General features: G+C 50.3%; 1 protein-coding gene and 1 long non-coding RNA gene across 2 annotated transcripts in view; both read right to left on the bottom strand.

Moving 5' to 3' along the window:
* Positions 1 to 5679: 5679 nt before the first annotated feature.
* The window catches only part of LOC123356619 (zinc finger protein 135-like), a gene marked incomplete at both ends in the record, with an annotated part of 37559 nt that continues 17118 nt past the window's right edge, over positions 5680 to 26120 (bottom strand). Inside the window, one exon of the mRNA XM_044999980.1 lies at positions 5680 to 5946. Coding sequence (XP_044855915.1) covers positions 5680 to 5946 — 267 coding nt within the window. The remainder of the gene's footprint in view (positions 5947 to 26120) is intronic.
* On the bottom strand, positions 6178 to 25464 carry LOC123356740. Its single transcript, XR_006575439.1, has 3 exons — positions 25404 to 25464; positions 8683 to 8796; positions 6178 to 6236 (listed from the first exon to the last, which is right to left on the bottom strand). It is a non-coding gene; the product is annotated as an uncharacterized LOC123356740 (long non-coding RNA).

Consider the following 26120-nt stretch of genomic DNA (forward strand, 5'->3'; position numbering starts at 1 on the left):
ATGCTGGGTGTGAGCGCTGGAAGCTCCCTAGAAGTGGGGGGCCCATTGGTGCCCAGACCATGGCACTGCCCCCCCACCCTTCTCCTCTCTCTGAGGACCCTCCTGTGCTCCCCCCTTGCTCCTGTTTGGCCACTTCCCACCCCCCTCTCTTCCTCTTTGGCTGAGGACTGCTGATCCACCTTTCGCTTGCTCCTCTCCTCCCCCCAAGGCCTTCCTGCCTGCTGCTCGTGCCTCTCCACCCCCTACCACAAGGTCTGCCCACCAGCTGCCACCTCCCTGACCCGTCCCTGCAACCCACCCTGCCCACTACCCCCACCTCTCTGCCCCTCCCCGGAGACCTGCCCTGACCACTGCCCCCACCTTCGAGACCTGCTCTGCCCACCGCTCGAATCTCTCTGCCCCTCCCCTGAGACCCACCCTGTCCACGTCTTTCTTTGGTCATCTGTTGTTATTCCATGAAGCATCAAGAATGGAATAAAAAGATGAGTTTACTCCAGGCTTAGGAAAGAAAGGAGCCACCAACCCCCCGGCATTGCTGCTTTAGTTAAAGTGTTTTAATTAATCAGCTATTGAATGTCCTCCCTATGCCCCTTGTGTCACCAGAGCACATCCATGCTAGCAGTTCTTGGATGGCAAGAGAGAGCAGTGCACTGTGGGTAACTATCCCACTGTGCAACTGGCTGCAGGGTGTTTTGGGAAGGGTTTGCAATGCCTCACGGACTGGTACAGCATCACATGATGCAGGTTTCTCTATCCCACCGTTCCATGGGCATCTTACTAGATTACCAGCTGCTTTTCAACTGTGGTGTGCGTGGCGGGGTAGAGACAGTGAGTGTGCTGGGGAAGAGTGAGTGTGTTGAGGTAGGCAGGAGCGGATCATTATTATCCCTACTTGAAAGAGGGAGAAGCTACGTCTGAGAAAGAAGAATTGACTTGTCTTAGGTCACACAGCCAGTCAGTGGCAGAGTTGGGAATAGGACCCAAGAGCCCTGATTTTCAAACTAACCATCGGATCTTGAATTTCAACATTGAATGACCTCAATAAAATGTCCTCAGATGAGCTCCAGACCAACAACAGTGCACAGGAATTATTCAGCAAGTATTTGAGGAGAACTGCAATGTTAGAGAGAATCATGAACTGCTCAGAGACCATTAATCTAGAGAAGCAGCAAAATTCATCAAACACAGAACTGGTTCTGACTTATTTACTTGGTCTTAAAAGAGACCAACAAGGACCTGAGTCTCCTCCCTGTCAATAACCCCCTGCTCAGCCAATCAGGGATAGAGACTGAGGGCGGGAGGCTGAGGGTTCTCACCAGAGAGCCCAAAGGATGGCCCAGGTCACTGGTGAGGATCACTGCCCAAGCACTATTTCAGCCCCACATTTTTGGGTGGACCTCCCACAGTGGGAGCTGCAGAGCACTCCCCGGCAACACACACACACATGCCTGGTCTACACTGGGCATTTAAATCGGTTTTAGGAGCGTAAAACCGATTTAACGCCACAACCGACCACACTAGGAGGCACCTTATATCGATTTTAATGGCTCTTTAAACTGGTTTCTGTACTCCTCCCTAACGAGAGGAGTAACGCTAGTATCGGTATTACCATATCGGATTAGGGTTAGTGTGGATGCTGATCGACGGTATTGGCCTCCTGGCGGTATCCCACAGTGCACCAGTGACCACTCTGGACAGCATTCTGAACTCGGATGCACTGGCCAGGTAGACAGGAAAAGCCCCGCGAAGTTTTGAAATTCATTTCCTGCTTCCCCAGCGTGGAGATCTCATCAGCACAGGTGACCATGCACAGCTCATCAGCACAGTTAACAATGCAGTCTCCTGAGAATCGTAAAAGAGCCCCAGCATGGACTGCACGGGAGGTACTGGATCTGATCGCTATCTGGGGAGAGGATTCAGTGCTAACAGAACTGCGTTCCAAAAGACAAAATGAAAAAGTATTTGAAAGAATTTCTAAGGCTATGACGGATAAAGGCCACAGCAGGGACTCAGTGCAGTGCAGAGTGAAAGTTAAGGAGCTCAGACAAGCCTACCAGAAAACCAAAGAAGCAAACGGAAGGTCTGGGGCAGGTCGAAAAACATGCTGCTTCTATGCTGAGCTGCATGCAATTTTAGGGGGCTGCGCCACAAGTACCCCACCCCTGATTGTGGATTCCGAGGTGGGGGTTGTAATCTCTGCCATGGCTGAGGATTATGCAGACGGGGAAGATGAAGATGAAGAAGAGGAGGAAGACCTAGCAGAGAGCACACAGCACTCCGTGAGCCCCAGCAGCCAGGAGCTTTTTATCACCCTGACGGAATTACCGTCCTCCCAGCCCTCACAAGCAACTATCCCAGACAATGACGCCATGGAAGGGAGCTCTGGTGAGTGTACCTTTGCAAATAGCAAACTTTGTTTTTTAAGCAAGCCTTTTTTAATGATTGATTTGCCCTGAGGACTTGGGATGCATTCGCAGACAGTATAGTTACTTAGAAAAGTTTGTTAACATGTCCGGGGATTGAGAGGAAATCCTCCAGGGACATCTCGATGAAGCGCTCCTGTAGGTACTCCAGAAGCCTTTGCAGAAGGTTTCTGGGCAAGGCAGCCTTGTTCCGCCCACCATGGTAGGACACTTTACCACGCCATGCATGTAGCAAGTAATCAGGTATCATTGCGTGGCAAAGCATAGCAGCGTATGGTCCCAGTGACTGCTGGCATTCAAGAAGCATCCGATCTTTATCTTGTTCTGTTATCCTCAGCAAAGTGATATCGTTCAGGATAACCTGGTTAAAAATCAGGAATTTAAGTAAGGGGGGTGCCCATTTTTCTACTGGGTTCGTGGACTGCAGCAGCTTAAAAAAAAAAACTTTCCTGCACGTAGCGAAGCGGGGGGAGGGGAGGAGTGAAATGCCGATGATCTTCACCGGCGATCTTCCCCAAGCTACCAGACACACAGTGGGTGGGGGGGTGGGATGGTTGTTGATTAGCAGGGAGCTAGCGTGGTATTAGCCATGCGTTGGGGGGGAGGGGTAAATCACTACAGAAGCCGAAAGACAGTGGCTTACCATGGCCGCATGCAAGCTGAATTCTGATGCCTGGACCTGTGTCTGTGAGATCTGTAACTCCAGAGCTGCAAGCACTCACTATTAAGATGGAAAATGCGACCTTGTAGGGAAATCACATGTGCTAGGTGAATAGTGCTGTTCACTGTGAAAGAGTATAACCATTGTTTTGTAAAATGTATCTTTCTAAATATTTATCTCCCTCATGCAGCTGCAAATTTTTCAACCATCCCTCCTCCATCCCAAAGGCTAGCACAGATAAGGCGGAGGAAAAAGAAGACGCGAGATGAGATGTTCTCGGATATTATGGAAGTTACACGCAATGAAAGAGCTCATCTGAATGAGTGGAAGGACGTGGTATCAAATTACAGGAAAGAGGCCAGTGAACGTGAGGACAGGAGGGATGAACGTGAGGACAGGAGGGACAACCGAGATGAGAGGTGGCGGCAGGAAGACCGGTAGGAAAATCAGCGGTGGCGGCAGGAAGATCAGCGGTGGCGGGATGCAACTCTGGGGCTGCTGCGTGATCAAACTGACATGCTCCGGCGTCTTGTGGAGCTTCAGGAACGGCAGCAGGATCACAGAGTGCCGCTGCAGCCCCTGTATAACCACCCTCTACCCTCACCACGTTCCATATCCCCCTCACCCAGACGTGTAAGAACGCGTGGGGGGAGGCTCCGTGCACCCGCCCACTCCACCCCCGTGGACAGCCCAACCAGAAGGATGTCGTTAATGTGAATTTTTTTAATGGCCTTCTCCATCCCTCCTATCCTCCTCCCAAACCACACCCTTACTTCTCTCCCTCTTTTTATAATGAATCAATAAAGAATTCATGCTTTTTAAATGAGAGTGAGTTTATTTGCATAAGTAAGCTGTACTCGAAGGGGGAGGGGGAGTTGCTTACAGGGACTGAGTCAATCAAGGGGGTTGGGTGTTCATCACCAAACACAGCAGTCACACTGTACCCTGGCCATTGATGAAGCTCGTTTTCAAAGCTTCTCTGATGCGCACCGCTTCCTGGTGTGCTCTTCTAATCTCCCTGGTGTCTGGCTGCGCGTAATCAGCGGCCAGGTGATTTGCCTCAGCCTCCCACCCCGCCATAAAGGTCTCCCCCTTACTCTCACAGAGATTGTGGAGAATACAGCAAGCAGCAATAACATAGGGGACATTGGTTTGGCTGAGGTCTGAGCGAGTCAGTAATGTGCGCCAGCGCGCCTTTAAACGGCCAAATGCACATTCCACCACCATTCTGCACTTGCTCAGCCTGTAATTGAACAGATCCTGACCACTGTCCAGGCTGCCTGTGTATGGCTTCATGAGCCATGGCATCAAGGGGTAGGCTGGGTCCCCCAGGATAACGACAGGCATTTCAACATCCCCAACTGTTATTTTCTGGTCTGGGAAGTAATTCCCTTGCTGCAGCCGTTTAAACAGAGTAGTGCTTCTGAAGACGCGAGCGTCATGAACCCTCCCTGGCCATCCCACGTGGATGTTTGTGAAACGTCCCTTGTGATCCACCAGTGCTTGCAGCACCATTGAAAAGTACCCCTTCCGGTTTACGTACTGGGTGCCCTGGTGCTGCGGTGCCAAGATAGGGATATTGGTTCCATCTATCGCCCCCCCACAGTTAGGGAATCCCAGTGCAGCAAAGCCATCCACTATGGCCTGCACGTTTCCCAGAGTCACAACCTTTCGTAGCAGCAGCTTAGTGATTGCTTTGGCTACTTGCATCACAGCAGCCCCCACAGTAGATTTTCCAACTCCAAATTGATTCCCGACTGACCGGTAGCTGTCTGGCGTTGCAAGCTTCCACAGGGCTATCGCCACTCGCTTCTCTACTGTGAGGGCTGCTCTCATCTTGGTATTATGGCGTTTCAGGGCAGGGGCAAGAAAGTCACAAAGGTCCATGAAAGTGCCCTTACGCATGCGAAAGTTTCGCAGCCACTGGGAATCGTCCCACACCTGCAACACAATGCGGTCCCACCAGTCTGTGCTTGTTTCCCGGGCCCCAAAATCGGCGTTCAATGGATAGAATCTGCCCCATTACCATCAGGATCTCCAAAGCGCCGGGGCCCGCGGTTTGAGAGAATTCTGTGTCCACGTCCTCATCACTGTCATCGCCGCGCTGCTGTATCCGCCTCTAACTCGCCTCGGTTCGAAGGTCCTGGTTCAGCATATACTGCACGAGAGTGCGCGAGGTGTTTAAAACATCCACGATTGCGGTATTGAGCTGAGCAGGGTCCATGCTTGCTGTGCTATGGTGTCTGCACAGTTCACCAAGCAAAAAAGGCGCGAAACGGTTGTCTGCCGCTTTCAGGGGGGGGGGTGAGGCTGTACCCAGAACCACCCGCGAAAATGATTTTTGCCCCATCAGGCACTGGGATCTCAACCCGGAAATGCCAAGGGGCGGGGGAGGCTGCGGGAACTATGGGATAGCTACGGGATAGCTACCCACAGTGCAACGCTCCAGAAATCGACGCTAGCCTCGGACCATGGACGCACACCACCGATTTAATGTGTTTAGTGTGGCCGCGCGCCTCGATTTTATAAAATCTGTTTTACAAAACCGGTTTATGCAAATTCAGAATAGTCCCGTAGTGTAGACGTACCCTCAGTGAAGCTTTTCCCGCACTTGCAGCATTCGTAGGGTCGCTCTTCTGTGTGGATTTTCTGATGAGAGTTAAGGGTATATCTCTGAGTGAAGCTTTTCCCGCACTCACAGCATTCATAGGGTTTGTCTCCTCTGTGTATTCGCTGATGCCTACTAAGGGCTGAGGTATGATTGAAGCTTTTCCCACACTCACAGCATTCGTAGGGTCTCTCTTTCGTGTGGATTATCTCATGTCGAATAAGGGCTGAGCGGTAATGGAAGTTTTTCCCACACTCACTACACGTAGTCTCTCGCTTTTCCGTGAGGATTTTCTCCTGGGACGTAGTTTCCTTGAGGTCCCTGTGAGTTCCCTGACAATCCATGGGTTCATCCACTCTCTCCTCTGAGTGGTTTCCCTGCTCTCTCTCTGGTCTGGGGTAACTTTCACCAGCTTTTCCCTGCTCATGGGGGCTGGACACACTCCCTTTGGCTCTTCGCAGTAATTCCCCATGCGCTTCGGCGAGCTCAGCATCTTCCTGGTGAGGATTCTGCTCCTCGCTCTCCCTCACCACCCCATCACCTGCTAGAAGAGAGGAGAAATCTGAGAATTGGGGATGGAAAGGCAGAGAACAAACCCAAGTAAGTGCTGGAGAGACAGAAAATAAAAATCAGGGACTGAACTCCCCGTAACTCTTCCCCACAGGGGACAGTGGAGGGGATCAATTCTGCTCCCCACCCAGGACCGGCCTTTGGGGGGGCCGTATGGGTGCCCCACCCAAGGGGGTGACAGGCGCAGGGTTTGGATTCCCACCTGACCTGCTGCCGAGAGGCTCGCTGGGCTGATGAAAGCGGCACAGGGAGGCAGATAAGCAGCTGTGTGGGGGAGTGGGATAGACCCGAGCTGCAGGGGGAAATTGGATGACCAGCCGTCAGAGTCAGGTGACTGCTCCGGAGCAGAGGGGCTCCTCTCCGCCCTGCTCCACGTGTGCAGCTGCTGCTGTTCCTGTCCCCCCACCTCCCGTTCACCCCCGGAGTCGCCCCGTCCACCCCCGACTGGCAGCATCCTCCTGACTGCTCTGCAGGGGGGAGGTGCTGATTGATGGCGGGGTGATCCCCTCCCCCCCACCCGGGTACCCGATTTCCACTGAGCTGGGGTGACGGGACAGGGGGAATCTGCGTGTGCTGCTGCCTCTCTGGGGCCGGAGCTGCTTGTGTCTGAACAAGCCTAGTTCAGGCTCCTGACCCTGAGAACTTTCTTAAAGAGACAGCGCGCTCACTCACTCAGGCACATACTCCCTTCACACACACACACACACACCAGGGCTCCCTGCATCCAGGTCACTTCCCCACCTGGGCGGTGCTGAGACATCAGGAGCAGCTGCTCTCCTGCCCTCCCCTTACACAGCCTGCAGGGAAAGTGACCTGGGTGCAGGAAGCCCTGACATCGCTCCTTGCTCCCCTCTCCCAGCCCCCCAGGGCTGTGTGGGGCGGGGGAGCAGCAGTCCAGTGGGGGAGCGAGCGGCAATGCCAGCTGCTTTGTGCATCCAGGTCAGGTTCCCACTTGGGTGCAGGGGGGGGATGCCGGGGTTAGAGGCAAAGGGGGCACAGTGCAGAGGTTGAGGGCACAGGAGAGTGGTGCAGGGGGTAGCAGTGAAGGGGTGCATAGAACCATAAAATATCAGGGTTGGAAGGGACCTCAGGATGTATCTAGTCCACCCTCCTGCTCAAAGCAGGACCAATTCCCAACTAAATCATCCCAGCCAGGGCTTTGTCAAGCCGGGCCTTAAAAACCTCTAAGGAAGGAGACTCCACCTCCCTAGGTAACCCATTCCAATGCTTCACCACCCTACTAGTGAAATGGTTTTTCCTAGTATCCAACCTAGTCCTTCCCCACTGCAACTTGAGGTCATTGCTCCTTGTTCTGTCATCTGCTACCACTGAGAACAGTCTAGAAACATCCTCTTTGGAACCCCCTTTCAGGTAGTTGAAAGCAGCGATCAAATCCCCCCTCAGTCTTCTCTTCTGCAGACTAAACAATTCTAGTTCCCTCAGCCTCTCCTCCTAAGTCATGTGCTCCAGCCCACTAATCATTTTTCGTTGCCTTCTGCTGGACTCTTTCCAATTTTTCCACATCCTTCTTGTAGTATGGGGCCCAAAACTGGACACAGTACTCCAGATGAGGCCTCACCAATGTCGAATAGAGGGGAACGATCACGTCCCTCGATCTGCTGGCAATGCCCCTATTTATACGGCCCAAAATGCCGTTAGCCTTCTTGGCAACAAGGGCACACTGTTGACTCAGCCAGCTTCTCATCCACTGTAACCCCTAGGTCCTTTTCTGCAGAACTGCTTCCTAGCCATTCGGTCCCTAGTCTGTTAACAGTGAACGGCATTCTTCTGTCCTAAGTGCTGGACTCTGCATTTGTCCTTGTTGAACCTCATCAGGTTTCTTTTGATCCAATCCTCTAATTTGTCTAGGTCCCTCTGTATCCTATCCCTACCCTCCAGCATATCTACCACTCTTCCCAGTTTAGAGACATCTGCAAACTTGCTGAGAGTGCAGTCCACGCCATCCTCCAGATCATTAATGATTGCGGCACAGGAGTGGAGTGCAAGGGCTGGGGTGAAGGGGGCACAGGGCTGGGGTGCATGAGGGGGGCAGAGGTTAGGAATGAAGGGGTGTAGGGATTAGGGGTGCAGGAGGGGGAGCTGGCATTTGGGGCAAAGGGACACAGTGCAGAGGTTGGGGGGAAGGGAACGTGGGTTGCCTAAGGAGCCCATGGGAGCCAGGGGCACCAAAATGCAAGTTTGCCCAGGGTGCCATTTCCCCAAGGCCGGCCCTGCCCACATCCCATCCAAACACTCAGTAGGAAGGGAGGGAGCTCCAGCCAAGGTGTCAATCATCATCTGTAGGAAGCCAGGAGTGAGATCTGCTGGGGACTGTCCTGAGCTCACAGAGTCTGTGTGGGGAATCCCAGCAGGTTCTCTCAGGCACTTACAGTTTCTGGGTTGGTTTAATGTTTCCTCACCTGTGCAGGGACTTCCCAGGATCTCGCTTTTCACTGAACCAGGGGGATCCAGGACCCAGGGCTCTTCCCCTCCTTCCAGCTGGAAGATCACAGAGGGTTGGGAAACTGGAAACCCTGCTCAAGGGAAAGAAAACAAAGGAGATCAGGGGAATTCATAGGCCATTTATCATCATAAAAACATTCTATTAGTTTAACCCCAGTCCATTTTAAACAATAAAATCGCAGGGCCAGCTCCCCAGGTGCTCAAAGGTGCACAACACTCTGCTTAGGAGGGATTTAACTATCCCCATTTTTGCTGGGAACACACACAGCCAGACACTCATTATCAAAGAGGCTCCTAAAAAACAGAGACTGGAACTGCATTTCCCAGAAAGTGAAGACTCCAGACAGACGGCAAGTGTCCCTGGCACTGCTTCTTGCTGACAGACAGGTCCAGAGCCAAAGAGAGAGTCCAGGGGAAGCTGGGAACAGGAAGCATGGGCTGTGGGGTTCAGTGGAGTAAGGACTAGGAAGGGCAGGGATATCACTGAAGGCAGGATCTCAGCAGCATTAGATGTCAGGAAAGCACATCCTGCGGCATTAGGGAACCTAGCGAGTCAGGTATAAAGGGAGGGAACATAAAAAACACTGTGTGGAGAAAGCTGGCAAATTAGATGATGTAGTTCAAGAGCCACAGACCAATTCTTCTGCCAAAGGAGAATGTGAAAAATAAGAATCAGGCCACGTGACTTCAGGAGGGACAAATTCGAAGATCCAAAGAACATGCAGAGAAGAGAGACGGCGGCTCTTGCAGGTGGGGATGGAAAAGGAAGAGTCTCCGTGGTTCATGGAGTCAATTAGTTCGTTTTATCATTCATTGATCATTGTTATGGTGATCTCATATGTTATTTCAGATGTAGTCACTGTGTACGCAATAGATTTAAGTTGTAGGTATAGGCAGAAGTAAGACAGGTAGAGCCCTGCATGGATACAAAATTTATATCCGCCTCCGATCTGCGATCCGCAAAAATGGTCCATGGATATCTGCAGATTTTCAGGGCTCTAGGAACAAAATTTGTACCCGCAGCCGATCCACAAAAATGGTCCGAATTCTCCACCAGGAGACGTGATCAAAGCGAAGGGCTGAAGCAATGAATCCTAAAATCTTCTAATATAGGCTGGAAGGGACCTCAAGAAGTCATCTACTCCATTCCCATCGCCCTGCGGCAGGATCAGGTGTAAATATGCCAGAAGTTTGTCTGACCTGTTCTTAAAACCCTCCTGGGACAAGAATTCCACAACCTCTCTTTGTAATCCATTCCAGCACTTCCCTATCCTTATCGCTGGAAAGGTTTTTGTATTACCCACCCTCAACCTCCCTTGCAGCAGATCAAGCCAATTACTTCTCCTCCTACCTTCAGTGGACGTGACGAACAATTAATCACTGCTCTCTTATAACCACCCTTGACATATTTGAAGACTGTTCTCAGTTCCCCCACTCACTCTTTTCTCAAAATTAAACATGCCCAGTTCTTTCAACCTTCCCTCATAAGTCATGTTCGAGGACCAGGAGGGCGCTTTTCCCTTCTGAATGGAGATGCGCAAGGTGAGGTCAGAGAAAAGGATGTTGGAGTAACTGAGACAGGAGAGGATGACTAAGAGCTCTAGCTGCGCGGATGGATAGGAAAGGCCAATTGTTAAGGATGTTACGCAAAGAGAAAATGCAAGGTGTAGGCACAGCCTGGATAGGAGGCCCCAGAGAGAGCTCCGTGACAAAGGTATTGCACAGTTATGGGCCTGAGTGACAGGCAGCACAATGGTGCTGTCTGCGGCAGTAGAGAAACAAGGTGGGGGGAGGGCTTGGGGGAAATATTAAGAGCTTTGCTTCAGCTGTTGATCTTTAGCTGATGGCTGGACATCAGTGAGGAGATGAGAGAGAGAGAGGGGCTGAGATTTCAGTTGCGACAGAAGGAGACAGGCCATGAGCAGAGAGGCAGAACTGTGAGTTAGGAGCACAGAGATGGTAGTTGAATGTGTGTGTGCAGATGAGATTCCCCAGAAATAAGGTGCAGAGGAAGAAAAGAAGAGGCCCAAGGACAGAGCCCCGTGGAACCCAAACAGAAGGCTGGAACGGGGGTCAGCCGGCTCATTCTAAAGACACTCTAATGCAGTGACTGGAGGAGGAGAAGGATGTGACTCATCATGGACCTCTTGATGCCACCTGGCAGAGGGCACAGGGTGCCTAATGTTTTACTGGGATCCCACAGACCAGGTACACGCATATTCGTTCACCCAAAGGGGGCGTGTCAGGTGTCTGTCGAGGAACTAGTTAGGTAGGTCTTAGGTAGCTCTTAAAAGCTTTGCCAGTCCAGCTCTATTGTTTAAGGCTGTGAAAAAGTGCCCACACGCATGCGCACACACGCACACCATCCAACATGGCTCTGCTGGCCAAAGCTCAATTACAGACACAGCTATAGCGGCAAAAGCATCCATTTTTTAAAACAGGAAACTAAATGCTCATAAGCTACATTAATGCAGAGTTAAGGTTGCCCAGTGCTGTCTCCTGCCTTGCACCATATGGACGGTGAGTAAACTTAAACCTCTGCAGACCAGGAAAAGAAAAGTTAATGTAAACTTCCCCCAACCCTTAACCCTGTAGCTGTCCAGAACTAGTGAGAATGGTTCTGTGTGGGCCGTGCAAAGGTTAACCAACTGCCACAGGGACTCAGGTATTCAGCTCAATGCAGCAGTAACGGGATGAATTCTATGGTCTGTGGTATAAAGGACGTCAGAGTAGACGACCTAATAGTCACATCTGGCCTTAAAATCTATGAACCTATAATCGACCCGAGGAAAGACTAAGACAAAGACATTGTCTGTGCTGTGCTCACAGGTGGGAATCCCAGCACCTATCCGCATGCCTCCAGCTGTGTGCACTGGGCCAGCTGTAGCTGTGACTGGCTGATGGAGGGATGGGTTGGAGCAGCTGGGCAGAGCTGTGCCTGTGCTATGCAGAGAGGTGCATGTGAAACTTGGGGGGCAATTCTGCCTCATTTCCATGCTGAGTGTTGCAGGCTTGGTCAGCAAAGGTGCCCAAGGGCGTGTTCTTGCCATGGGGGTTGTCAGCACCCTGGTGGTGTATGTTCGAGTGACCTGTGGGGCTTAGTGAGGGGTAAGTGAAGGCAGTGACTCACAAGGAAAACTCAGGTTGAGGGCGAGGGGGTAGTAACACTGTGCAAGTCTCAGCTGGCCTGGGTGCAGGAGGTTCAGTACTGGAGAGCAGGCCAGGGGGAGGAAGCTTCTGTTTGCTATGATGGAGTTGAACCCGAATATTATCTTAGCAAAGAGAAGAACATGTTAGACATTCTGCTGTACTGCTCTGTTCCCAGAGCGCTCTGTAACAGGGGAGGGGAGAGGGCTAGTGTGGGTGTCTCTGGCATGTTGGGGTGATGCTGAAACAGGGCAGAGCAGAGGTGGCATTGGGGGAGTGGCATGAACCTTAACTCTGCATTTCTCCTTCTAAAAACCGAGGGGACAGGAACCCTTACCCAGCGAAGTCACATTCTCACAGTTCTCCTGCATGACATCCCTGTAGAGGGCTCTCTGAGTGGGGTCCAGCAGAGCCCCCTCTCCCCTGGTGAAATGCACAGCCACCTCCTCGAAGGTCACCGGCCCCTGAAAGAGCAAGAGTCCAACACTCAGTACCTGCTGCCCCACTCACAGCCCCACTATTCATGGAGGAAAGGAGCCAATCAAATGGAAGCTCTGAGAGAGTCAGCAGCGTCCTATCCCCACACTGCTGAGAGCAGCCAGGAGACATCTGGGTGAGGGGACCAAGTGAGAGCCCCTTGTCTCTCCCAGCAGATCCACCACAGACCTACTAGCCAGAGGCTGATACAGGAGATGGAGCCCCCAGTAGGGTCCAGGCACAGCCCCATGGTAGAGAACCCAACATCCTCCCCACTGCCAGCAGCTGGATGTGAGGGGCCACGACATCTTCCCTACACCTCCCTGCTGGGTGCCCCCTTTCCATGTTACACCAGCCCCTGGCTAGCAGGTTGAGGGTTCAGCACTGGAAATCTGGTCAGTTTTCCCAGCCCCGCCCAGGGAGTTGCTTTGTCTGTTTCCTGTTTCACAAATTAGGGAATTTTCTCCCCCAACACCCAAGTGTTTGTTCCAAGGATCTAGGCCCATGTTAACAAGTCCCAGCAGGTTTGTCACACTCTGTCCCCACTCCCTTTCCTCACCCAGGGTATTCCCTGCCCCCTCCAGACCTAACTCCCCAGAAGTTGCCACCTCTTCAGTATTTCCTGCCCCTCCCCCTCCAGCAGGAACCCACCAGCAACCCCCCAATAACCCCTACCTCAGCTGGCTCCACTACAGCCATTTCTCCTGTCCCATGGGAGGCTGGGACGAGCCGGAGCGAGAGGTGGGCGTCATTCTGCAGCCTGGCAGGGCGAGAAGGGCAGTTGTGGAGGTTTCAGAACAGGCTTTAGATCATTTCACATCACGATTCCCCCAGGCCCTTTCCCTGCAGACAGAGATTGTAGATTCTGCCAGGCTGGGAACATGCTCAGTCCCCACAGTGCAGCACAGACCTGGCCCCCGGCCCCTCCTTTCCCCCTTGTGCTCCCCCCAGCAGCAGTAACCAACCAAGACATTTTGAAGCCCTCCCAGCCACAGGGTGTGAATCAAACCCTGGACCAGGCCAGACCCAAAGGAGCCCTTTGGGGGGGGGATCCCCTGCCCCCAGGGCAGCGCACTCCTGCCGCAGGGGGAACAGGGAGAGTCCGGGGCTGGTTCTTCCGCTCTCTGCTCCTCATCTCGGTCACAGGGAAGTGACCCTGGGCAGGGACGCTGTAGTGACTGTGCCGGGGGGGGGGGGCCGAGATCTGGGAGCCCCCCCCCCAATTTCTCCTCACACCCTCTCCCGTCCCCTCCCCCCCTCCCCTAGCGCCCTGCCCCGGGCTGGGAGCCGGGGTCACCGCCCCGTTCCCGGGGGCTCTCTCCCCGCGGCTGCCCCGCTCCGCCCGTGCGGGGAAGGGGGCACCAGGCGGGGGGACCCGCTTCACCCCCCCCCCGTTACCGGGCACAGCAGAGCCGGGGGGGGCGGCTCAGACTCGCCGCGGGAAGGATCCTCCCGGCCTCCGCGCTGCAGCAGCTCCGGGCCCCCGGGGGGGCAGCGATGGGGGCGGGGGGCACCGCGCAGAGCCCGGGACCTGCCCCGCCCCCCGGGCTCCGTCACCGGGAGCCTCAGCAGAGCCCGGGGCGGGGCCCAGCTGGAGAAAGCTCCGCCCCCCCGCCCCCGGCTGGTTTCCTTGTTCTCTCTCTGGTCTGTGCTGAATCTCACAGGACTTTTCCTCCTCATGACTCCTGGACACATTGCTTTTTGATCTTTGCAATAATGCTCTGTGTTTATCCACTTGCTGAACATTTTTCTGCTGAGAATTCTGCTCCTCTTTCTCACATGCCATTGCATCACCTGCTGTGAAAAAGACAGAAACATCAAACAGGGATGAAAAGTGAAAAGCCAAAACAAACTAAGTGCTGGAGGGAGGTCAAATAAAAATCACAAACTGAACTCCCCCATACTCTTCCCCAAAACAGGAGAGAGGAGGGGATCAATTTGGCTTTCAAATCCCATCCAAATTCTCAGGGGGAAGGGAGGAAGCTACTGCCTGGTGTCTGCTAGAATCTATGGGAAGCCATGAGCTATAGTTACCCTGAGGATACGACCCCTGCTGGCAACAATAATGAACTGAGAGACCTCTCAAGGGCTTCGTAGGGCATCCCAGATGTTTCCTTCAGGCACTTTCACACTCAGAGTTGGTTTAATGTTTCCTCACCTCTGCAGGGAGATCTCAGGGTCTGTTTTCCCTCTGAACCCTGCAGGTCTGAGACCCATGGCTCTTCCCCTTGTTCTAGCTGGGAGATCACATCAGGTTTGGAAAATGGAAACCCTGCTCAGATGAAAGAAAACAAAGGGGCTCCATTGATTTCATAAAACTTTGTCATAAAAAACATTCTATTAATTTAACTTTAATACTTGGTGTGACCCGGTGTCCCTGGGCTAGTCCTCACTGAAAATGCCAAGACCAGGGCAGGTTAAAAAAGGAAGAGCAGAGGCTCCCCAAACTGGTGGATAACACGGAAGTTAAACACACCGACCAGTCACCAACTGTGCTTCTGATCCCCCACACTGGTTATCGAGAAACTGAAAAAAGAAATCCAACGGCCCCCTTTATTGCATCCCAGTTCTCTGACTCCCAATCAGCACCTAGGTCCAGCACAGTAAGAGGTTATTTAAAAACTCTGCTCACATAAACAAAGTGTTCTTCTGACCCCAGAGTCAGCCACATTACCAGGTCAGTATAGGTTTGGATCTTACTCAAAATACTATGATGCCAGCCAATCATTGGCATCTAAACTAAAGGTTTATAAGCAAGAAAGCATCTAAACTAAAGGTTTAGTATAAAAGAAAGAAAGAAAGAAAGAAAGAAAGAAAGAAAGAAAGAAAGAAAGAAAGAAAGAAAGAAAGAAAGAAAGAAAGAAAGAAAGAAAGAAAGAAAGAAAGAAAGAAAGAAAGAAAAAGGGAGTTGTTAAATGGGAAAGCAGTCAGACACATTCAGAAATCTATACATCTGGTTCTTAGCAGGATTGGTGAGTTTCTGGCTTGAAAGGCTCTCTGGTAAACATCCACATTATTCAGTCCTTTGTTCAAGCCTTCAGTCTGTAGAGAAGTTGCTCCAGAGGTAGGAAGGGGGATTGAAGACAAAATGGAGATGATGCAGCTGCCCTTTATATTCCTTTTGCCAAGTGGCTTCTAATTCCTGTGTCCCAAACACAAGCTTCACAGCACATGGCATGGAAAAGCCTTGGAGTTCTCAGTACACAGTGTGATACAGCCTGGCCAGAGGGCAGCAGAAGAGGGTTAGCAGGGAGCCTTATTCCCTGCAGAGGGAAGAAAGTTTGCTATAGATGAATTAGAGCACCAGCAGTCAGTCAGGTGATAAAAACCCCTGCTTCAATCAGACAGTGTAGGCATTGGAGCAGAGAGCAGTTTGAAGGAGTTGGAGCAGAGAACAGTTTTGAAGAGAGACAAAAGGAAAGTTTGGAGGAGTGCTCCAGTGGGCTGAGAAATCCAAAAACCCTAGGTAAGGGGCACCTGGCTTGTGTAGAAGGAGGGCAAGAAGCCCCTCCACAAGCTGAAGGGCAGGAGAGGGAAGTAGGCCAGGGGAAGGAACCGCCAGTTCAAGTGGTTCACCACTAACCTCAGGGCCCCTGGGTTGGGACCTGGAGAAGAGGGCGGGCCCAGGTCCCTCCCTCTCCACTCCCCTCCTCAAGGACACTAGTGGGGTAATTAAAATACCGATTCAGAGGCAAGCAATGGCGCCCTGAACCTTCCCCAAAGAAGAGAAAGCGCGAGACCCAGCATAACCGTACCGGCAATTTGCCACAGTATTTATAATAAAATAATAATAATATAAAGTGTCTCTCAATTCCATACAGTGTCACTTAATAAACCAGTGAATTCCCAGGACCGGTTCTTCAGGTGTTTGAAGATGCCAAACACCTTGCTTGTGAGGGACTAGAATACCCACATATATGTTGGGAACACACAGACACTGTGCCAGTCTGTTCCCCTATGTTCACTCTTCTAGAAAATTATGATCAATTTTGTTCATAGTATGTGTCAGGGCTGAATCCCCACTCTGTCACTCCGAGTGCAGAAAGTGGGGGCCCGACAGGATTCTACAAATTAATTTGTGCCACTCTAGGCTTGTATTAAACCCCCAAAGTTACAGCTTTTCTCTGACCTTGGCTTGGTAAATGCTGCCACCACCCAAATGCAAAAAACCCCCAAACCCTTGGACCCAGGAAGGAGCACTTGAGAATTCTTCCCTCTGGGGCACCCTCAAGCCCTTTCATCTCCCCTCCGGGAAAGAGCTGAGAAAGAAAACAAAGGAAATTAGCTGTGGCTACCAGCTAATCAAACTTGCATCCGACGAAGTGGGTATTCACCCACGAAAGCTCATAAGAACATAACATAAGAACATAAGAAAGGCCGTACCGGGTCAGACCAAAGGTCCATCTAGCCCAGTATCTGTCTACCGACAGTGGCCAATGCCAGGTGCCCCTGAGGGAGTGAACCTAACAGGCAATGATCAAGTGATCTCTCTCCTGCCATCCATCTCCATCCTCTGACGAACAGAGGCTAGGGACACCATTCTTACCATTCTTGCTCATGCTGCAAAATATCTATTAGTCTATAAGGTGCCACAGGATTCTTTGCAGCTAATCAAACAACACACACAAACCTCTTAGGACACCAAAAATCCAATCCTGTTCTTAAAAGAGGTAAATTTTATTAAAATTGAAAAGGAAAACAATACATCTGGAACTTAGGCTTTTGCTAGATCTTAAAAGAAAATTTTTGTAAGCACCCAAAATAGCTTTCTTGGGGGTTCAGCTTAAAGCTTACAAGCAAACAAAAGCATCTGGGACAGCACCGAGGAGATCCAAAAGCCAAAATAAAAAATAAACCTGATTGTGTCTGTCTAAACATTCCCTGGCCAAATCATTTCTTCTAGGTATGGAAGATGAATTTTCATGCCTGCTTCAAGCCATACACAGCATTGCTACTCCGTGTCGCCTTCTCCGGAGAACAACAGACAAAGGGAAAGTTACTTTCCCATTTAACAAAGTTCTAGCCTTTCCATTGGCTCTTTTGGTCAGGTGCCCAATACTTTTTTTAAAAAAAAACAAATCCCTGTTGGCTTGTTAACCCTTTAGAGGTAAAGCAAGCAGAGAACTCGCACCAACAGGGATTTTACAGCCAACTGGCTGGCGGGGTGTTTATAAAAGGGAGATCCCTCCCCTCCCCTTCATTTATCACTGTAGGGCTTGTGAGGTACCATTTGAAAAGACATAATCTACTGAATATCCTCCTGTTAAACTGTGTAGCAACATTGTATGGAAAGTGATGAGATTTTACGGTATGATATTACTGAAAAAGCTGCAACCCTAACCTTAAGTTCCTCAGAGACAGCAAGGCAAACAGCTGGTCAAATAGCCATTCTCCACCAGGGGGAAGGTGTGAAGATGACATTTACATTCCATCACAGGGACACTTGAAGCTCGTATCTATGACAGCCTGTCACCATGACTCAGCTGAGAACTGAAGTGGTTTCTAGTACAAAGGACTGAATTATAAAAAGAGGTGAGGAAAATGCATGAGACTCTCTCTCTCTCTCTCTCTCCCCCCTTTCCCTCTGCTCATGACAACTCCTGAAGAACTGAATGTGAGCGGCAGGGGCAGGTTAGGGGGAGTCCTGGCTGAAAGGAAAACCAGCCTGTCTCAGCAGATGGTGAGAGAAACATTTGTTTTAAATCCCTTTTAGCTTGTTAGGTTAAACATTAGTTTGTGTTTTATCTTTGCATTTCTTTCATAAACAATTCTGACTTTTATGCCTCATTACTTGTAGTCACTTCAAATCTTTTTTTCAGTAGTTAATAATTTTGTTTCCTTTTTTTTATCAAACCAGTGTGTTTGGATTAAAGTGTGTTGGAAACTCCATTTGGAATAACAAGGCTGGTGCATGTCATTTTCAACTGATGAAACAACAGATTTCATATGAGCTCCCATTGTTCAGGAGTGTGCTGGACAGTGCAAGATGCACATTTCTGGGGGAAGTCTGGGAGCAGAGAATTTTCTGGGGTTCTCCTGTGGGGCACTGTAATTTGTGAGTCACTGACTAGCAGCACTCAATACTGTGTAGCTGGGAGCGAGTTACATGCTGGAGACTGCGTGTGAACTACCCAGGAGTGGCTGCTCTCACAGTAGAGCAGTGTAAAAGGCACCCCAGCTTGGGGAACTGAGGGGACACAGCTGTTAACAGTCCAGATTGTACTGTGCTTAATGTCATAGACACTCAATTTCAAGAGTTTCCTAAAACACACAGAGTAAATCCACGTCCCAGAAATCGAAGTCTCCCTGGCACTGCTTCTTGACGACAGATGGGTCCAGAGACAAAGACAGAGTCCTCGGGAAGCTGGGAACATAAGCGTGGGGCTCAGTGGAGAACGGGAACAGGAAGGGCAGGGATATTATTGAACGCAGGATCTCAGCAGTACTAGATGTCAGGATAACACATATTGCAGCCCATTGGTAAACATAATCCCAAATATACATACAAAATGATGGGGTCTAAATTAGTTATTTCCATTGATTTATACAAGGCAATAAGATATTCTCTGTATTACTGTCTATCCCTTTCTAAATAATTCCTAACATCCTGTTTGTTTTTTTGACTTCAGCTGCACACTGCTGGATGTCTTCAGAGAACTATCCACAATGACAAAAAGATCCTTTTCCTGATTAGCCTAATTTTGCCCCCCATCATATTGTATGTATAGTTGGGGTTATTTTTTCCAGTGTGCATTACTTTACATTTATACACATTTGCCATTTTGCTGCCCAGTCACTTAGTTTTGTGAGATCTTTTTGAAGTTCTTCAGTTTGCTTTGGTCTTAACTATCTTGAGCAGTTTAGTATTGTGACGTTATTGATATAATCTGGGACCATATAGAACATGGTTGCAACCAAGGTCCTGTAGTGGCACCAAATCTTATGTAAAGGGGGTCATATAAGGTGTCCAAGACCAGGTTATGGGTTGCTGGTTATAATTATGGGGTCTGTATGTATGTATCATTTTGTAGTTGAAGTTATGAGTATTGGCTCTATCCTGTCTGTATTTCAAACTTATGCTGTGCTTCTGGGAGACATCTCAGACAAGTTGGTGTTAGCTCTGCCTAGCCTGCTTGATGGCCCATTAAGGGCCATCAGCTATTCAACTGACCCATTGAGAGAAGGCAGATATGCCTTGTAACTCAGCAAAGTATGCAGGGACTTGCCCATGTGACTCCAGACTCCATTTTGCTGTAATTTTCCACAGTAAGGAACAAAGAGGTTCTTACACCTCGAAAAGCCTATAAAAGGCTGATGCCTCATCTCCATCTTGTTTTCAACCCTGCTTCTTACCTCTGGAGGAACTTTGCTACAAACTGAAGCTCTCAACAAAGGACTGACTGATCCATCCCAGAGGAGGATGTACTCCAGAGACTTGCATTGAACCTGCAGTTTACTCCATCACTGCTACAAGCCCGAACTAAGAACTTCGCCATTACTGCATGTAATTGATTCCATTTAACCAATTCTAGCTCTCATCTCTATCTTTTTCCTTTTATGAAAAAACCTTTAGATTCTAAAGGATTGGCAACAGCATGATTTGTGGGTGAGATCTGATATATTGACCTCGGTCTGGGACTTGATTCTTCGGGATCGAGAGAACCTTTTTCTTTTATTGGGGTGTTGGTTTTCATAACCATTCATCCCCAGGACGAGTGTACTGGTGGTGATACTGGAAGACTGGAGTGTCTAAGGGAATTGCTTGTGTGACTTGTGGTTAACCAGTGGGGTGAAACCAAAGTCCTCTTTGTCTGGCTGGTTTGGTTTGCCTTGCCTTAGAGGTGGAAAAATCCCAGCCTTGGGCTGTAACTGCCCTGTTTTAAGCGATTCATCACTCTCAGTTGGGTCCCACCAGAACCGCATCGTCACAAGTATCATCTGCAAACTTTGCCACCTCACTGTTTACCCCTTTCTCCAGATCATTTATGAATACGTTGAATAGGATTGGTCCTAGGACTGACCCTTGGGGAACACCACTAGTTATTCCTCTCCATTCTGAGAATTTACCATTAATTCCTACCCTTTGTTCCCTGTCTTTTAACCAGTTCTCAATCCATGAAAAGATCTTCCCTCTTATCCCATGATAACATAATTTATGTAAGAGCCTTTGGTGAGGGACCTTGTCAAAGGCTTTCTGAAAATCTAAGTACACTATGTCCACTGGATCCCCCTTGTCCACACGTTTGTTGACACCTTCAAAGAACTCTAATAGATTAGTAAGACATGATTTCCCTTTACAGAAACCATATTGACTTTTGCTCAACAATTTTTGTTCTTCTATGTGCCTGACAATTTTATTCCTTTACTATTGTTTCAACTAATTTGCCTGGTACAGACGTTAGACTTACTAGTCTGCAACTGCCAGGATCGCCTCTAGAGCCCTTTTTAAATATTGGCGTTACATTAGCAATCTTCCAGTCATTGGGTACAGAAGCCGATTTAAAGGACAGGTTACAAACCATAGCTAATAGTTCCCCAATTTCACATTTGAGTTCCTTCAGAACTCTTGGTAAATACTATCTGGTTCCGGTGACTTGTTACAGTTAAGTTTATCAAGTAGTTCCAAAACCACCTCTAGTGACACTTCAGTCTGTGGCAGTTCCTCAGATTTGTCATCCACAAAAGGTTTGGGAATCTCACCAACATCCTCAGCCATGAAGACTGAAGCAAAGAATCCATTTAGTTTCTCTGCAATGACTTTCTCGTCTTTAAGGGCTCCTTTTGTATCTCAATCGTCCAGTGGCCTCACTGGTTGTTTAGCAGGCTTCCTGCTTTTGTTATTACCTTTTGAGTTTTTGGCTAGCCCCTTCTTCAAACTCCTCTTTGGCTTTTCTTATTACATTTTTACACTTAATTTGGTAGTGTTTATGCTCCTTTCTATGTACCTCACTAGGATTTGACTTCCACTTTTTAAAAGATGCCTTTTTATCTCTCAGTGCTTCTTTGACATGGTCGTTAAGCCACGGTGACTCTTTTTTAATTCTTTTGCTGTGTTTTTTAATTTGGGGTATATATTTAAGTTGGGCCTCTAATATTGTGTTTTTGAAAAGTGTCCATCCAGCTTGCAGGGATTTCACTCTAGTCATTGTACCTTTTAATTTCCGTTTAACTAACCCCCTCATTTTTGCATAGTTCCCCTTCCTGAAATTAAATGCCAGTGTTGAGCTGTTCTTTCCACCACAGGTATGTTAAATGTTGTTATATTAGGGTCATTATTTCCAAGCGGTCCTGTTACAGTTAGCCCTTGGACTAGATCCTGCGCTCCACTCAGCACTAAATCGAGAGTTGCTTCTCCCATTGCGGGTTCTTGTACCAGCTGCTCCAAGAAACAGTCATTTAAAGTATCCAGAAATTTTGTCTCTGCATTTTGTCCTGAGGTGACATGTACCCAGTCAATATGGGGATAATTGAAAACTCCCATTATTATGGATTTCTTTATTTTGATAGCCTCTCCAATCTCCCTTCGCATTTCATCCTCACTATCACTGTCTTTAACAGGTGGTCGATAACAGATCCCTATTGTTATATTCTTATTAGAGCATGGAATTACTATCCATAGAGATTCTATGGAACATGTGGTTTCATTTAAGATTTTTACTTCATTTGAGTTTACATTTTCTTTAACATACAGTGCCACTCCCCTCCCCACCCCCCGAGTATGACCTGCTCTGTCCTTCTGATATATTTTGCACCCTGGAATGACTGTGTCCCATTGATTGTCCTCACTCCACCAGGTTTCTGTGATGCCTATTATGTCAATATCCTCCTTTAACACGAGGCCCTCTAATTCACCCATCTTATTATTTAGACTTCTGGCATTTGTGTACAAGCACTTTAAAAACTTGCCACTGTTTATTTGTCCACCCTTTTCTGATGTGTCAGATTCTTGTGTGTGAGAATGATCTGGCCCCTACTTTATCCTCTTCCAGCCTCTCTTCCTGACTAGAACTAGAAAATCTCTATCACTAGACTCCCCTCTAAGACAAGTCTCTGTCCGATCCACGAGCTCCTCTGCAGCCATTGGCTTTCCCCATCTCTTAGTTTAAAAACTGCTCTGCAACCTTTTTAATGTTAAGTGCCAGCAGTCTGGTTCCACGTTGGTTTAGGTGGAGCCCATCCTTCCTGTATTGGCTCCCCCATCCCCAAAGTTTCCCCAGTTCCTAATAAATCTAAACGCCTCCTCGCTACACCATCATCTCATCCACCCATTGAGACTCTGAAGCTCTGCCTGCCTACCTGGCCCTGTGCGTGGAACTGGAAGCTTTTCTGAGAATGCCACCATAGAGGTCCCAGATTTCAGTCTCTTTCCTCGCAGACTAAATTTGGCCTCCAGGACATCTCACCTACCGTTCCTTATGTCACTGGTGCCTACATGTACCACGACCACCGGCTCCTCCCCAGCACTACACATAAATCTATCTAGATGCCTTGAGAAATCAGCAACCTTTGCACCAGGCAGGCAAGTCACCATACGGTTCTCCCAGTCATCACAAACCCAGCTATCCTTGTTTCTAATGATCAAATCTCCCATTACTAACAGCTGCCTTTTCTTAATGCCTGGGGTTCCCTCCCCGGAGAGGTAATCTCAGTGCAAGAGGTTACCCCAACACCATCTGGAAGGAGGGTCCCAACTATGGGAAGGTTTCCCTCTGCTCCCATTGACAGCTCTCCTTCCCTGGGCCTTTCATCCTCCTCAACAGCGCAGTGGCTGTCTGACCAGAGGTGGGAGAAATCTACAGTGTCCCGGAAAGCCTCATCAACATACTTCTCTGCCTCCCTTAGCATCTCCAGTTCCACCACCCTGGCCTCCAAAGCCTGCATGCGGTCTCTGCAGGCCAGGAGCTCCTTGCACCAAATGCACACGTAAGCCACCCGCCCACAGGGCAGGTAATCATACATGCTACATTGAGAGCCATAAACAGGATAGCCCCCACTCTGCTGCTGGGCTTCTCCCTGCATTCTCTCTCACAGCTACCTAGGTTAACAACAGGGTTTTTGTTTCAACCAAGAAGTTTGTATTATAGGTTAAATGTTTTAAAGAATGGCAAGAGTACCTCACCCCCTTCCCACTCCCCTTCCAAACTCCCTCACGAAACTCCCCGTTAGCAGCCCTGTTTGAAAAGCTCCCTGGTCACTTGCTCCCTGCTTTACAAAGCACTCCCCTATCACATACCCCCCCAGCCCCTGCTTGAGCCACTCAGGGTAGGGGGCTGAGAGCACCCCCAGGACCCCAGCCCACCCTCCCAGCCCACAAACCTGACTCCTGCATCCCCTCCCACATAACGAGCCCTCACACCCCCTGCTCTGACTCCTGCACCCCCCCATCCTCAACCGCACCCTGAGCAAATGGGAGCTCCTGCAGACCCCCCTCTACATTGCCATCTGCACCCCTCACACCAAATGGGAGCTGCCCCAGGTAAGCACTTCACACCCCAACCTCCTGCCCCAACCCTGAGCCCCCTCCTGCATCCTAAAACCTGGCCAGACCCTGCACCCCAATCTCCAGCTGCTCCTGCAACCTAACTCCCTCCCAGACCCTGCACCCCCAGCCCTGACTCCTGCACCCTGAACACCCTGCCCTCCCTGACTCCTGCACCCCCTCTCACCCCCAGCCCTTACTCCTTCACCCCTCTCAAACACACCCCAGTTCCCTGCCCTCCCTGATTCCTGCAACCACCCATAACCACTTATCCCCCACCCCCTGCCAATCACGCGCCCCCAGCCCTGACTCCTGCCCCCCCACATCCCCACCTGCATTGCTCGCATGAAACAGGAGCTGCTCAGGTAAGTGCTCTACACCCCAACCCCCTGCCCCCTCCCACACCCTAACTCCTGGCCAGACCCTGCACTCCAACATTTTTAATTTTTAATAAAGGGCTCTTATCCAAAGCGCTTTAAAAAAGTTAGCTAACGGCACAAACAATATATGGAAAGATCATTAAGTGGTGCACCAAGACTCAGCAATTTTCAAGTGATCTGTGGAAAAATCGGTTAGACGACAAAAACAATCAAGGTACCTCACTTTATTTTCATTTACTTCCTATTACTTATAGGAGGAGGAGGAGGAAGGAAAAAAAGAATGAAAAATGGGGGTGGGAGGGAAATGAGAGAATGTTCTTTTTCTTGCCTATGTCCCAAGGAGGGACCCCTAAAATGGAGCTGAGCACAGGGCCCCACTAACGCTAAATCCGCCACTGAGCTTCCTTCTCTGGATACCCCCAGCCAGCATTCAAGGACGCACGGAGTGTCTGTGTGATAAGTGACCATGGATCAGCAGCTCTGACTCCAGCAGCCTGCTTGTTACACCCCAAGCATTATTGTGGTCTGGGTGGACAAGGCTCAGGGTTTGAGAGGTCAGGGGTAGGAAGCTTCTGCTGATTATGCCACACCTAACCCTCAGTTTTACTTGAGGAAACAGGAGCTATTTGACACTGTGCAATACGGCTCCCGTCAGGGCCGGCTCTAGACCCCAGCGCGCCAAGCAGGCGCGTGGGGCGGCCCTTTCCCTGGGGGGCGGCATTTGGCTCCGGCTGAGCTCCCGCAGGCATGCCTGCGGCAGGTCAACCGGAGCCCGGGAGGAGCGGACCTGCCGCAGGCATGACTGCGGCGGGTCCCCTCTTCTCGCGGCTCCGGTTGAGCGACCGCAGGCATGCCTGCGGCAGGTCCGCTGGTCCCGGGCTCCGGTTGACCTGCCGCAGGCATGCCTGCGGGAGCTCAACCGGAGACGCGGGAAGAGGGGACCCGCCGCGGGACCGGGTAAGGGGCGGCGCTGCGCACGGCTGCTTGGGGCAGCCTATTTTCTAGAGCCGCCCCTGGCTCCCGTGCTCTGTTCCCAAAGCGTTCTGCAGCAGGGGAGGGTCTCTGGTAGCTTGTGTGTCACTGGCATATTGGGGTGATGCTGAAACAGGGCAGAGTAGAGGTGGCATTGTGGGGCTGCCGTGAAGCATGTCCCTTCTTTTCCCCTTCCAAGAACAGAGGGGACAGGAACCCTTACCCAGCGAGGTCACATTCTCATAGTTCTCCTGCATGACATCCCTGTAGAGGGCTCTCTGAGCGGGGTCCAGCAGTGCCCACTCTTCCCTGGTGAAATACACAGCCACCTCCTCGAAGGTCACCGGCCCCTGAAAGAGCGAGAGTCCAACACTCAGTACCTGCTGCTCCACTCACAGCCCCACTAGTCATGGAGGACAGGAGCCAAACAGAAACTCTGGGTGGATTGCAGTCAGAGTCCCACCCTCACCTTGCTCAGAGCATCCAGGAAACACCAGGGGGAGGGGACGAAGCGAGAGCCCCTCCTCTCTCCCAGCAGAGCCATCACCCCCCTACTAGCCACTGACTGATTCAGGAGATGGAGCCCCTAGCAGGGTCCAGGGAGAGCTCCCTGGTAGGAAGCCCAACACCCTCCCCATTCTGAAGAGCTGGATGGGAAGGGAGGGGAATCTCTCCTAAGCCTCACTGGTGGGTGCCCGCTTCATATCTCACAGCAGCCGCTGGTTAGTCAGGTCGGGCTCCAGCACTATGAGTCTGGTCAGTTTTCCCAGCCCCATGCAGCTGGGTTATTTTCTGCTCCACAAACTAGAGCATTTCCACCGCCGAACCTCCTGGGTCTGTTCCTAGAATCTAGGCCACATATTAAATAACTCCCAGCAGGTTTAGCACACCCCTGTCCTCCTCCCTTTCTCCACCCTGTGCATTTCCTGCAAACCAGACT

This window comes from Mauremys mutica, chromosome 26, assembly GCF_020497125.1.
Source record: "Mauremys mutica isolate MM-2020 ecotype Southern chromosome 26, ASM2049712v1, whole genome shotgun sequence".
NCBI lineage: Eukaryota > Metazoa > Chordata > Testudines > Geoemydidae > Mauremys > Mauremys mutica.